The sequence below is a fragment of the Arachis hypogaea genome, chromosome 5 (genome assembly GCF_003086295.3).
Source record: "Arachis hypogaea cultivar Tifrunner chromosome 5, arahy.Tifrunner.gnm2.J5K5, whole genome shotgun sequence".
Taxonomy (NCBI): domain Eukaryota; kingdom Viridiplantae; phylum Streptophyta; class Magnoliopsida; order Fabales; family Fabaceae; genus Arachis; species Arachis hypogaea.
This window is the reverse complement of record NC_092040.1, coordinates 108,579,094-108,593,103: the sequence shown is the minus strand read 5'-3', so window position 1 is coordinate 108,593,103 and position 14,010 is coordinate 108,579,094. Positions and strand designations below refer to the sequence as shown.

Genomic DNA, 14,010 nt, shown 5'->3' with positions numbered 1-14,010 from the left:
CAACTCATACTTTGCCACTTTCATGTGGGAGAGTTCTTAATTAGAGATTATGGGTGTTATGGAGCGTCATCCTCACTTTACTCTAATAATATAAGTGAGTTGAATTGGATGGTATAATAAGGATATATGTTATGTGATTAGGTCACTAATTCTTTTAAACAAGTATCACATCTTCAAATTCTGTTTTGTGTATAGACCAATTCATTGATAAATAATAAATTATTCTTAAATAAAATTTCAATTTGTGATAGATTAATTCTTTTGTCTGACGGATTGGGAGATAATGTTAAAAACATATAAGTTTTATGTATCTCTCTTGCGATTATATTGAGAGGAAAAATAAATAGAATTAAAAATAACAATAAATGTACTTTAAAAAAGATACTAATAATAATTTGAACCAAATACAAAAATCAACAATGATGAATAGATCAATGCGGAGAATCATAAACCACCACCATATCTGATGGCTATAACTTCATACATAATTAGCAATGCCACACACAAAACACAAACATTTCATTACCAAATATAACAAATTTTCTATTTGCGAGTCTAATACTCAACACTTGTGTGAACCCCATTTTATATTTGTGTATGAAGGCCAAATATAACATTTTTCACTATAAATACATGTCATTGTGTTTCCACCAAAGAAAATTTGTTATTCATTTGGTTGTAACCTTTTATCTATAAAAATACCTGGAAAGCAGCTTGTTTTATTTCTTTTAAATTAATTAATTTTTTTATTTTAAACATCAATAGTTGTATTGAGAAATGGCGAAGGTACCATTATTGATTTTGGTATTCTCATTGTCATTGAATTTTACATTGTTAGGTTTAGTTTTAGGACAGGATGATCCATGGAAGAGTGTATTAGACCAAGCAAGCAAGTCTGGTCTATCTCAAGACAAAGTTAATGACGCTCTTAGTGGTGTATCTGCAAATAAGGGTTCTTGGGATACATTAGGTGATGGAGATTTGGGGGATTGGGTTCAACAAATCAGGTAAAAAAAAAAAATCATTTTTTATGCACTAAATTTTTCAATATTTCACTCGTGTTTTAATGCTACATTGTTGCTTTCTCGTTGATATAATGGAAAAAAATGATTATTTTAAGGAAAAGTATATGTAACCAACTAATAATCTGCTAAGAATGGAACAATATAATTAATTATAATTAGTTTTATTAATTTATAATTTAATTTATTTTTTAAATTATTGTCGATCACGTTCAAAACATGAGAAAAGATACGCTAGTGTTAGAAGAGAATCACGCAACAGATGCTTTGATCATTTATTAATTGGTTCCATATAATTAATTATGTTTTATTAATGCGTAACACATGAAACATAGAAATCATATAATTAATTATGTTTTATTAAAGTCACCGATGCTTCTGATTTACTAGTTGACTGATTCTTGACTTATATAGAGTTGGTTCCTAGCATTGTTGTTATTTTAAATACAATATTAACGTCATCCATTTTGCATTGTTACATATAAGATATCATCATATATGTGAGTTTTGAGATAATTATTATAAGAGTTGATTACTTTATTACATTTGGTGATATCTGACACATGATCAGATAACTGTTACGTTAAACATTGTTACGTCTAATAAATGTAGTTGAAGTTGTTTTTCATATTTAATATGAGGAGTTAGTGTTAAGAATCATTAGGGAATTAGATTTTTTTATGTGTCTTTTAGTTTTAGTATAGTTATTTTAAGAATTGATGCTTTTACAGTGTTACTAATATCAGAAATATTATATAAAATTAGGTGATTTCATAGAATAATGTAACACTTAAATTAATGTTATTATTTTGAAGAGGATTTTGTATTCATTGTGAGATGAGAGTTGAGGAGACAAGAGATAGATGAAAATATTGAAACTGGGAGAGGGAGAGGGAGAGGAAGATTATAGTTCAACTTGTATGAATTAGTATCGGGAGAGTCCAAGACGAGTCTCTTTTCTCTTTCAACTTTTTTTTCCTTTTTAATTTAGTTACTCACTTCCAAATTCAGAAAAGAATATTAATTATTTCTCTCGTGTATAAATAATTATTTTGGTATTTGAAAAATTTTAATTTTGACAAAACAGATCTCCTACTATTTATTTTTGACAAAATAAATTTCTAAATATTAGATTCGTTTGACAAAATGATCTAATCATTAATCTATCACTTTTAATAATTAGATCATTTTGTGAAATCAATATAATATTTAAGGGGTTCATTTTGTCAAAAATAAATATTAGAATTTGTTTTTTCAAAATTAAAAAAACTTTTTGAATGCCAAAATATTATTTACTCTTTCCTTCGTATATGTTTTTCACTTGACACAATGTCATGTAAGGTAGTTCTAAAATAATAAGTAAAAATTAGACACTGTATTATACAGTGATACATGATTAAATGTCCAGGTAAAATATTTATCTAATAAAGTGCATAAAACTAAAATAATAAAAGGGAAGAAAGTGTTTAGAAAAAAAAGATTTACATATTCATTTACTTAATTAATTGTGGATGTTGTCACCAAAACAGTGATTTAGGAACTGGGATGGGAAGTACTTCAACAGCATCTTCACCTAGTGATTCTACAACATTAGATATTGATGACGATGTTGATGACACATTTAAAATTAAACCCTCAGCTTCAAATGCACCTCAAAAAGCACCAACAAGTGCACCTGTATCTGCAGGGAGAACATCACCAACAGCTGCACCAACAAAGGCACCTGAATGGGCACCATCGCAATCTCCCGGTGCATCACCTCCCACAGCTTAAAAAAGATGGTTAACTTAGATTAATTGTATCATATAAAATGAGTACAAATTAAGTAAATACTTTTTGTTAACATCATCATTTGAAATTAAAATAATTAACTAAGGTTTTAAACTAATAAATTATTTTACATTCAAGATGATGGTGGATAAATTATTTATTGACTCAGGATAGCAAGAATACACTTTAGTTAGAAAAATTATTACTTCTCCTAGAATGTTACTTCTCCATTATTTGGAAGGTGAAGAAGCAACATTATATTACTCACATTTGCTCGTAACCAATGTATATTGGTGTACTAATATCATGCTGCATTGCTTTTATGATGGAATATGACAAAATTGAAAGGATAATACTATTTTATTATTAAGTTTATTTTTGTTCTTTGTACAGTTAAAACCATCAATATTTGAATTATTCATTTGTGATTTTCTTTTCTAAAATCTGAATAAAACTTACTCAATCCGATCAAGTATGGATTAGATTTTCCAACCTTGTCCTTGAGCACACATTAAAATTTTATATAGGTTGAGCAAACATTTTGAATTTGATATGACAATTTGAGCTCATTCTTTGTTAAGAATATCTTTAAGAGAGGAATTTTAGACACAACACTGCACAAGTTTGAACACTCTAAAAGACGAGTGACGAAAGGCACCTAGAAGTTGTTTGTACAGAAATACAGAAGGGAGAAATAGGATTCTGAAGAAAAATAGAAGCGAAAAACAAGAAAGAAAAGACGAGAAGATAGATTAAGCAAAAAGAAAAACCATAGAAAACAACGGAAATGAAGAGATGCAGACACAAAGGATAGTACTAAGGTGATGAGTACAAAACAGGAGTAAAGTATTGTTTTAGTCCTTATAATTAACGAAACTGATATACTATTAATAATATTTTTGTTAAAGCTAGATTTGCTCAACCCTCTTCTCCTACCTTCACCCTCTCAACAAGTCTAAATCTCATTCTCCTACTCCATTCTTTCTCTTTCTTTTACACTATTAATTCTCTAAGAGAGATTTGAGGAGGAAAAAGAAGGGAATAAGACGATAGAATTTTGATTTGTTGAGAGGACGAAAGTAGGAGAAAATGATTGAACAAACATGGTTTTAACAAAAATATTGTTAATAGTACATCAATTACGTTAAGTGTTTGAAAAAGATTTGACAGTAGAATAACATTGATGTCATTTTAAATGTTTTGAAATAAAAATAATACTATTAAAATGTTAGGAACTAAAATAAAATTCATCTCACAGAGACCAAAATAATACTTTACACTACAAAATAGCTCCTTTAAATCATGCTTACCCGATTACCCCCCACGATGGAAACTTGGAAATTTAATTCGCCAAGGATGGAGTGGTAAATACAAATGAGGGGCAAATGTGGAAAAAAACCATCTCAAGCACACTTGTCTATCCCACCCGTCAATCCTGGCTTGATGCAAAGGGCAGCAATGTGAAGGCTCCAGTAATCAAGAAAGGTTAAAGCAAAAGGGACAAATTCAGACAGGCTAGCGCGGAATACAAAGAGTCGTGCCCGAACATGGAGACACGACTTGATGTAGCATAATTTCTCGGGGGAAAAACAAGGTCGAGGAAAGGTACATCAAACTAGGATAGATATTTCCTAAGCATCCCCATATAAGGGGCACTGTTCCGAGCAATCAGGAGACAATGTGTCATGTAGCCTGCAGTCATAAAGCCAGAGAATCCTGCCAAAAAACAGATCTCTCATAGTGACCAGATTTCTCACATAAAGAGAACAAATCTCGCCATTTACGAGAATTAATGGTTAAGCCTCAACAATCATCCAGGTATATAACTGGGGAGCCCTGCCTAGACGCAATAGCCCCACTTGAGTTACGCCAGAGAATCCTAATTGATCCAAACATCCAAACAGATCTTGTATTCTCGCGCATAGTCTCGGCATCTCGCATTAAACAATATGTATTTGGCAACTCATGAAAAACGTTATAGAAAACTGCATAAAATTACCCAAAATATACAGCAATGCTCTGCAAGTATCTAATGTTACAGCATAATATTTTCAACTCCCCTAAACATACTTTTTTGAATGCAACATTTTAAACATTCAGCCTACATTACAAAAGCTTAAGGAAAATCTTGTTCTTGAAATGAAGCATCGAAACCAAAATCCTAAAACAACAACATAAAGCAAAAATGGACACAGGCTTCCCTTTAAACTGAACCAAAACCTTGTCGCCACTGGTAATTACGTAACAATAATTTGCTCGTAAGTCCACCAAGTGCCTAGAAGGCCCAAAATTGTTATAAATATGGCGTCAATTGCGTTGTTACAATTCTCCCTGATGATTTGATCACACAATCATTCCTATACAAATATCAAAGGTTAAAAGCAACGGAAAAAAAGAATGGGTGAAGTATTTTTTATCCCAAACGTTTGGGATTTTCTTCAAAAATATCCCTAACGTTTAACTTCAATTTTATCCATCAATTTGAGTAAAAAACTACCCTGGACGTTTTCAATTTGTCCTTTTAGATGAGAGTTAACGTCTAGAAGTAGTTTGACTCAAGTCAAAAACATTAGAGACAAAGCTGAATAAAATTAAATGTTAGAGTATTTTTGAAGAAAATCGCAAAAGTTGAGGACAAGTATACTTTACCCGAAAGAAAATATGAAAACTGCGTTATCTAAACTTATCAATTGGTTTAGGTTTAGTAAAGAATCATATATATATAAGTAATTACCCAAATCAGTTCCCAAGAATTTTAATAGCGGACATTTTAGTTCCCAAGGAAAATTAATACATAAAAACATCCCCAAGATTTTACTCCGTCAGACAAATCAGTCTCCAGATCATTTTTCGACAGAACAATTACCCAAATCAGTCCCCAAGGATTTTAAAAGCGGACATTTTAGTCCCCAAGAAAAATTAATACACAGATCAATTCCCAACCGTTTTCTCCATCAGACATAATAGTCCCCCGTCTAAAAAAAATAAAATAAAATTCTTATCATTATTATTATTATTATTAATTGCACAATAATACTGTACCATAATTTTCTGCATTTTTTGGACAAAAGCAATGATAAATTTATTTATTAGATTCTTATATATATATATAGTCGCTCAATAATAATAATGTTCAATAAAATTATTAAAAATTATTCTACAAGAAATACAAAGTTGAAAATATTTGATATTTTTGTATTTAATATAATCAAAAGATGTACTATTTTAAAAAGCATGTTTGTATTAAAAGAAAATATTTTAATTTGGATTTCAAAGCATCATTATTCATCTTGCTTGTTTCTAAAGAAAAGTGTATATTAATATACTAGTGTCATCATCCACATGCATAAAGCTAAGTTAATAATAATAAAGATTGACATATAGTAAAAGTAAAATGGACGGAAGAGGACTGTTATATCTGACAGAGAAAAACGTTGGAAATTGATCTGTATATTAATTTTTTCTTGGGACTAAAATGTCCGCTAAAATCCTTGGGGACTGATTTGGGTAATTATTCTGCCGGAAAATAATCCGGGAATTGATTTGTCTGCCGGAGTAAAACCTTAAAAATTTATCTATGTATTAATTTTTTTTTGGGAATAAAATGTTCGCTTTTAAAATCCTTAGGTACTAGTTTGGGTAATTACTCTATATATTTAGTTATTATAACACACATTTAATAAATAAAATGATAGATTAAGAAGCACATTAATACACTGGTGTATATATAAATGAAGGGTATTTTAGGAGGGCAAAAAAACAATCCACCAAATTCATCTTAATCCCCTTTATATATAACTAGTAGATTAATAGTTTCCACCCTTTTAATTTTTAAATGTCTAGTAACAAATGTAAAATTAATCAAAAGATGATCAGTACTTTATTCAAAGGGTATTTTTGGAAAAACAAAGCTATGTAACCCCCTCCCAATCCAATAAAAGATAATAGATTATGATTTGACAGTAACTGTTTAGCCATAAATAAAATAACATTTGAGGATCTATATTGTAGCAGGAAAAACTTAACAGAGATGAACTTCTACCTTTACCAAATATGTACCTTTTTATATATCTATAATATCACAATTCTTTATAATTAAAAAAATAGCACAATTCATTGAAGCAACATGAGCTATGGAATCTACCTTCAATGATGCATGAAGTCTTCACAATCAGGAATACGAAATGTTATTCAATATAGTACTTATGTTTGGAAGGAGCAAGAAGCTTCCCAGAATGTTGTTGAATTTCACACCCAAGTTCAACCTCCATAAGACGATGGTTTTCCTTTGAGCGACTCATTAGGAAAGAAATGGTTAAATTATCACCTTCATTCACATGTGTGGGTGGATGCAACAGGAACACCTGATCAATAATTAAAATATGTGATGGCACATAACTTAACAGAGAACTGAATGAAACTCATGCCACATAGTAAATGAAGCAAACGAATTCAGACATACAAGACACCATCAAACAGCTATAAATATGAGCACAGTCAATTGAAACATTAGCAAAGACCCATCATTACAGTGATAGTATATAGAAAATGATAGTATATAGATAGTGTAAAGACCTATTTATCCCAGAATGTACGGAAGTTACTATGGTATATTTTAACAATAGAACAACCATTTTAAGGAACCTTAAAAATATGAAAAGTAGGCCCAAAGTTTTGTGATGGACTTGTGGATCTTGAGAGATAGAACCTAGTAAATCCCAGAAAAATTGAAACAGCATTCATAGGTCCCTTAAAAGGTGCTACACTGGACATTTTCGTCCTTCCAATGCTGAAATTCTTTTGAGATTTGATACTTTTTCCCCCTCAAGTTAGGCGGCCTACATTAAACCCTTTGGGTGCAGTCATTCTCCAAATACTGCATTAATGTGAGATGCTTGTGCACTGAATTGCTCTTTTCCCCCTATAAGTCCATTACACTTTTTTCACGGATTTACTTGATATGTTGTTTTCCTCCGGGTGTAAGTCCACAAAATTCTCAAATGGAAAGGAGTAAACAACTAGAATTTCCCTACCATAATGAAATGGCATTGTTATTAATCATTGAACAACATGCATGCACCATCACTTCAAATCATCCAAACACCACCAATTAAATATATAAATTCAAGTCATTTTTTTTTTGTGTTTTTTTCCTTTTTATTTATTTTTTTCGAAAAAGGAGAATTTCATTAAGATGAAGAGAAGAATAATACAAGATAGAGGTTAAGGGATCCTCTATAAAAGAACAGAAAAATCAACCAAAAGAGTTGTCTATCACTTCTTTCCATTATGTCCCCAACTACTTTAAAGTTAGAAAACCAGACTGACCAAAATAATTCACCACCAAAATGATGCAGCACACACCTGTTGGCCCCAATGTGTACCACAATCTACACTAGGAGCTGTAGTTAACTCGATCTCCTGCTCTGCTGGATCCTCACCTCTTCCCTGTTGAAGAAAAGCATGGAATAGTTAGTGTTAGTATAGTTGATAGGTATTATGTCATTAACAGGAAAACAGAGTAACTTACCCGAAAATGTACATCAAACCACCCTCCAAACCCACACAACATGTTATCCATAGTTATTGACAACGAGAATTTTGACCTGACTTTTTCTATATCATTCACCGTGGCAGTTAAACAATCAATTTCTTTTATTATAGCAGCAGTTCCTATCACTTGATGTGGATGAAGATTGCTCCATAGTGATGTCTACAAAAATCACAGAAATGCAATTTAGAATTGGCAAAGACAAGATTAAATCAGTTTTGAATGCAAAAGAAAAGTCATTGCTAGTAAATAAATCTATTGGAGCTGTTTGGCCATAAAAAATAAAGCATTCATTGGACTTTTCCGTTGGATTTTATGAATATATATCAGTCAGCTCCAAAAGATTTTATCTAAATTCCACTTTAAGAAGGTTTTTGCTCATTATAAACAGATACAAAGGTCAAATAAAAATTTAAATTATAGGATACGAAAGACTCCAAACAAAATGACGATATTATTTTGACTGAAACTAACCATTATAATTAAGTTACGCGAAGTGCAGAACTTGCCTGTAGATAGTATTTCCTCTGCTCCTCAGAAAAGGGCTTTGTTAGAGTACTCATGTCAACACCATAGTAGGTCTTTGTTTCATCAACAAAATTGTGCCAATCATCCATAGCTGACTGGTAGTCACCCATTTTATGATCTCCTATCCCAGTCCTGATGGGTGCCATCCACATGCGAGCATGGCTAGGATACCTGACAAAAATAAAGGTCTCTTTTAATGATTCCAAAGGAAACACTTAAAAGCACCAAAATGGCCATTCACAGACAAGGAATTTTATAGAAATCATAACTCATAAGTTACTGCTCAATATCAACTTCCATGTAAAATGTTCATCAGTTTGGTATTAAAAAAAACCTTAAGTTACTACACAGTTGATAATGTACTTAAAAAGGCATAGTAAATACAATATTGAATATTCTAAGCTAAGATAATGAATCAACTGAAGACCAGAGTACAAAAAGTAAAGAATCTGAGCCAACTCATTTTTTAGAACATTGTTCCCAGTTCGCACGGCACTATAGCGTGTTGACTAATAATTTTCAGACTTTTTTATTATGTTTAAAATTACAAAGCAATCAAGTAATGGACTGTGTAGCAGTAGGTGCACAACAATTGACAAGTCAGTAGCCATCAAATCATGAAAATGTATCAAAACAATCCTTTCTGCTGTAATTTCGATTGCCACAAGTGGTACTTACATAACTCCTGTTGGTTTGAGCCAGCGGTCACGAGCACATATAACTGAATCAAACATGGATTCGCGCAGGAGGAAGTAACCCATCCATTCAGAGATGATAACATCAACTGCAAGTTTCCCAATTTTACATTCAAGACCATTACAAATACTAAAAGGAGAAAACACAAAAAGTTTTGAAATTTCCACTATAAAAGCACAGATATCTACTAGCTCAAACCTTTCTCTGGCAGTGTAATTTCCTCCATTGAGCCCTCAATGACTTCAACTATATTCTGGAGATTATTTGCTCTAACAAGAGAACGCGCATGTTCAGACATCTTTGTAGCTTCCACTGCATATACCTTCCTTGCACCTGCTTGTGCTGACCATATAGCAAGAATGCCACTTCCAGTTCCCACATCCAAAACAGTCTTCTCCACATAAACCAAGCCAGCAGAAAATCACTCCCATGTATAACAATAATGGTGATACAAGAAAACACTCCAACCCAAGCATTTTAAGTTACAATAACAAATCAGAACATGTTAGAAAGAGCAAAAACAAAAATCACATCTTAAAACCTAATGCGTAATTTGTTTTTAATTATTTTCTAATTAGGGTTACCTTCCCATTAAAGTGATGCTTGTTCTCGAAGATGGCATTGAAGTAAGCGTCCATGCGAACCCGATCGGAGAGCATCTCCTTCTGGTGGTAGAGGAAAGCGTAGGTGCAGAAGTACTGCGCATAGTCAACGCCCTTGTCGACAGGATTTCCACGGCCACCAGCGGCGGCGTTCGCTGAGGTCCCCATGTTACGGTGACTCTCGCTCTGCACCCGTCAAGAACGCTGTTCAATTTTTAGGGCAGGCTTGGTTTAGCGGTAGGGTTCGGTTCGGTTACTTCGGTACTCTCTGCTTATATATAAACTAAGCTTTCGTTTTTATTTGTCATTTTATTTTCCAAACTTAGACTAAACCAACAATTTAGTTAGAGAAACATTAAAAAAAAAAAGGGAAAAAGACATATAGGTCATGACTCATGACTTTTTAAATTTTTGATAAATATATTCCTAATAAAATTTAAATACAAAAAAATTTCTGACTTTAATAAACGGATGATAATTTAGTTATTTCGTCTATTTTTCTCTCATACACTAAATAAAACTGGCTGACGTGGCTGAAACGGTGTCTAGGTGTTCGTTACGATGCCACGCTGGAAGGAAAATAAAGTTCGAAGGACAAATAAGTTCTTGACGTCATTTTACAAATAAAGTTCGAAGGACAAATAGGTCCTTGAGAATTTTTTTTTAAATTAATAAACTCCTTTCCTAAATTCTCTCATCTACCTCTCTCCATTTTTATATTTCTCTCTACTATTTTTACTCTATATATAATTATATTTTATATTAGTAATTTGACAAATCAAAATATGTCATTTGATATTTTTTTACAATTAAAATATTTTTAAATCTAAAAGCATACACATTAAATTATTTTAAATTTTAGATAACGAATGTTAAAATTAATTATTAATAAAAAATTAGACTTTTTCATATAAAAATAATAACTAAAAATCTTATTATTTAATTTTTTATATGCGGATATCTTGGTCTTCTTAGTCAAAAACTTTTGTCAACTTATGACTTTTTTGTAAAAGTAGTTTGATTTTATAAATCTTTTGTGTCATACATAATTTATACTGTTAGAACAAAGTGAACTACAATTTAAAAAAAATATTCTCGTAATGTTATTATTGATAAAAATACTAGTTCTAATATAATACACAAATGCACTAATGCTAACTTAATACATGAATGATGCACAAATGAACTAATGCTAACTTGATGCATAAATGAACTGATGCTAACTAATGCTACTGGTATGATGAAAACTGAACTAATGCAATTTAACAAATTCTAATATAATACACAAATGTACTAAAACTGAATTAATGCAATTTAAGAAAAAAATAGAAACAGAACAAGTCCAATTTCTGCAATTTTAATACAAATAATTTAAATTGCAAAATACAACAAGTTAACTAGATTTCAAAATACAAGCATAATTTTATAAACTAAATTCTCATAATAGAATCATAATAAAAGCATAATAAAAAAAAAATTCTCAAGGACCTATTTGTCCTTCGAACTTTATTTGTAAAGTGACGTCAAGGACTTATTTGTCTTTCGAACTTTATTCCACTTCCAGCGTGGCGCCGTAACGGACACCTGGACACCGTTTCAGCCACGTCAGCCAGTTCCGTTTGGTGTATAAGAGGCAAATAGACGGAAGGACTAAATTGTCCTCCGTTTGTTAAAGTCAGGGACTTTTTTGCATTTAAATTTTGTCAGGGATGTATTTGTCAAAAATTTAAAAAGTTAAGGACCTATCTATCTTTTTTTCCTAAAAAAATAACACTTTTATATTTTATTTATATTATTAAATTTAAAATTTAATACTTAAAATTAAGTATTGGTCAAAAATAATATATTTTATTAATTATATTATAGTGCTCATTTAATTACGCTAATCATGTTCTCAAGTTTAGCTTAATAAGATTTTATAGGAGAAATATTTAATTAAATTTATTAGTGAGACTTATTATTTTTTATAGTATAAAATTTGAATTTAGATTCTTTAAAATGAAAATATTGATAAAATGATAAAGTGATAGATTAATCATAATGAATTTATAATTCTGATTACTTTATCATTTTAGCAACTCTCTCATTCTAAAGGAACTTGATTTATAAGATTTTATAAATGTTTAACCAATTTGAATTGATTGAGTGGTTAATGTTAAAATTTTTTATTTTTTAATTTTAAGACCACTTATGTTAAATTATTAAAAAAGAGAATTTAAAGCATAGAAATATATGAGTATAATTGAAAAAAAATGATTTTTTTATTATTTTTCAACCAAAATCTTCTGTATCCTTGATAAGGATGAATCACAATTTCTCTGATGAAAAAAGTGTTACCGAGACAGTTTTGAAGTGTTGGGGATCAAAACCCTAAGTCACTATTTATATTACGCATTAAATCCTAAAATCCAAATAAAATAGTATTTATAATTTTATTCTCATTTGATTCCAAATCAAAAGTAATAATGACTTATTTAATCACAATAATTGAAATCATCGTTATGTAAGTTATATAATGTGAAATAGCTAATTTGTGATTATATATATATATATATATATATATATATATATATATATATATATATATATATATATATATATATATATATATATATATTGCTTATAAATATATTAGAAAATAATATTTGCTTAACAATCTTCTACTTGGGCTATACATATATGTTTTTCTCACACAATCACATCTTATAAACCTTATGCGTGCATCTGAATGCTATTTTTCTAATTACTTTAATAATTTGGTCCGTCTCATATATCAATTATGGAATTATCACAGCTTTTATCATCTTAGTATCGCGACAAAACCACGATAATCACCATACTAATATACTCAATGACGCTGAACAAATTTGGATGAGAAAATTCAAAAATTATATGCAAAAATGATCTAATGCATGTCTATTTTCAATTGGTTCAACTTTAATAAACTTTATGAAATCAGGAGTCAAAGTGAAAATAAAACTGAATTCTTTATTTCTGCAGAAATACTTATATTTGTAAATTTGTCTAAACTAAATGAACATCCAAATGCATACTCCTACTGATGCGTTTGCATCATTAGTTGTTTTTATTGATTTAATTCATTATTTTCATAGGTTTAATTATAGTCTTATCTTCTAATCTTACCAATTTTAAGTATCTTGTACTATTGAGGTGTTTTTTAAGTGTTTTCAAGAAATTATGATCAAAAGAAAGGTAAATCAAATAGCAAAGAGAGGTTGATCAAGGAGGAAAATTTAGCATGAAGAATGGAGAACCAAGGACGTAGAGTCAAGCCATGCAAGCCATGCACCTAAATAGAAGACAGGGAGTGCCACGCCCTACAGGAAGGAAGAGAGGGCGTGCCACGCCCCACAACCATCAAACCAAGCATGTCAGGCCTAGGACAGGGCGCGCCATGCCCAAACAAGAAGGAGTCAGGGGTGTCACATGCATGGCAAGGCAAGCCACGCCTCGGACAAGAAGCACTTGGCGTGCCATGCCCTATGGAACTAAGCAAGGGCTTGCCACGCCCAAGCAAGAAATCAACCTTGGGAGCAAATTTATAATGTTATCCATCTTGACCTCTTCATACTCCAGTGACTATAACTTGAGCTAGTGAGTTCTAAATGAGGCAATTTTAGTGGCGTTAGAAAGCTAACATCTAGAGTTTTGCCACGATATACATATGTCTATAGTGGACGTTTAGTTTGGACCGCAAACAATCCTCATCCTTGTAGTTCAAAAATCAGCGCCAGAAGGAAAAAATACATGGTGTGCCAAGCCCAAGATAGCAAGTGGCACACCCAAAACACCCAAGACATAGCATGTCACGCCCAAACAA

The 14,010-nt window shown here is 31.1% G+C and overlaps 2 protein-coding genes and 1 long non-coding RNA gene across 4 annotated transcripts; 1 reads left to right on the top strand and 2 right to left on the bottom strand.

Moving 5' to 3' along the window:
- The first annotated feature begins 689 nt into the window (after window positions 1-689).
- Window positions 690-2,925, top strand: LOC112802629 (uncharacterized). The gene is made up of 2 exons (XM_025845919.3): window positions 690-1,007; window positions 2,552-2,925. Exons 1-2 carry the CDS (start codon window positions 778-780, stop codon window positions 2,793-2,795), a joined length of 474 nt encoding a protein of 157 aa, XP_025701704.1. The 5' UTR covers window positions 690-777; the 3' UTR covers window positions 2,796-2,925.
- Window positions 2,488-4,244, bottom strand: LOC140184761 (uncharacterized). The gene is made up of 2 exons (XR_011882406.1): window positions 4,103-4,244; window positions 2,488-2,790 (listed from the first exon to the last, which is right to left on the bottom strand). It is a non-coding gene; the product is annotated as an uncharacterized lncRNA (long non-coding RNA).
- Window positions 4,245-4,746: 502 nt separating this feature from the next.
- Window positions 4,747-10,523, bottom strand: LOC112802628 (protein arginine N-methyltransferase PRMT10). 2 transcript variants are annotated; one of them, XR_011882405.1, is made up of 8 exons: window positions 10,152-10,498; window positions 9,766-9,958; window positions 9,550-9,655; window positions 8,853-9,042; window positions 8,323-8,505; window positions 8,121-8,240; window positions 6,937-7,156; window positions 4,747-5,149 (listed from the first exon to the last, which is right to left on the bottom strand). XR_011882405.1 is itself a non-coding variant. In XM_025845916.3 (8 exons), exons 1-7 carry the CDS (start codon window positions 10,335-10,337, stop codon window positions 6,980-6,982), a joined length of 1,119 nt encoding a protein of 372 aa, XP_025701701.1. In that variant the 5' UTR covers window positions 10,338-10,523; the 3' UTR covers window positions 4,747-5,149; window positions 6,937-6,979. The 2 variants fall into 2 exon arrangements, 1 of the variants encoding a protein (XP_025701701.1); XM_025845916.3 differs by having other exon boundaries at window positions 8,157-8,240; window positions 10,152-10,523.
- Window positions 10,524-14,010: the final 3,487 nt, after the last annotated feature.

What these genes read in the sequence shown, in the direction of transcription:
- LOC112802629 (XM_025845919.3), top strand. Translation starts at nt 778, where the DNA reads ATGGCGAAGGTACCATTATTGATTTTGGTATTCTCATTGTCATTGAAT. An exon ending in GATTGGGTTCAACAAATCAG is followed by an intron (nt 1,008 to 2,551) that starts GTAAAAAAAAAA and finishes TCACCAAAACAG; the next exon opens with TGATTTAGGAACTGGGATGG.
- LOC112802628 (XM_025845916.3), bottom strand. Translation starts at nt 10,337, where the DNA reads ATGGGGACCTCAGCGAACGCCGCCGCTGGTGGCCGTGGAAATCCTGTC. An exon ending in AATTACACTGCCAGAGAAAG is followed by an intron (nt 9,656 to 9,765) that starts GTTTGAGCTAGT and finishes GGAAACTTGCAG; the next exon opens with TTGATGTTATCATCTCTGAA. An exon ending in GGTTTGATGTACATTTTCGG is followed by an intron (nt 8,241 to 8,322) that starts GTAAGTTACTCT and finishes TTTCTTCAACAG; the next exon opens with GGAAGAGGTGAGGATCCAGC.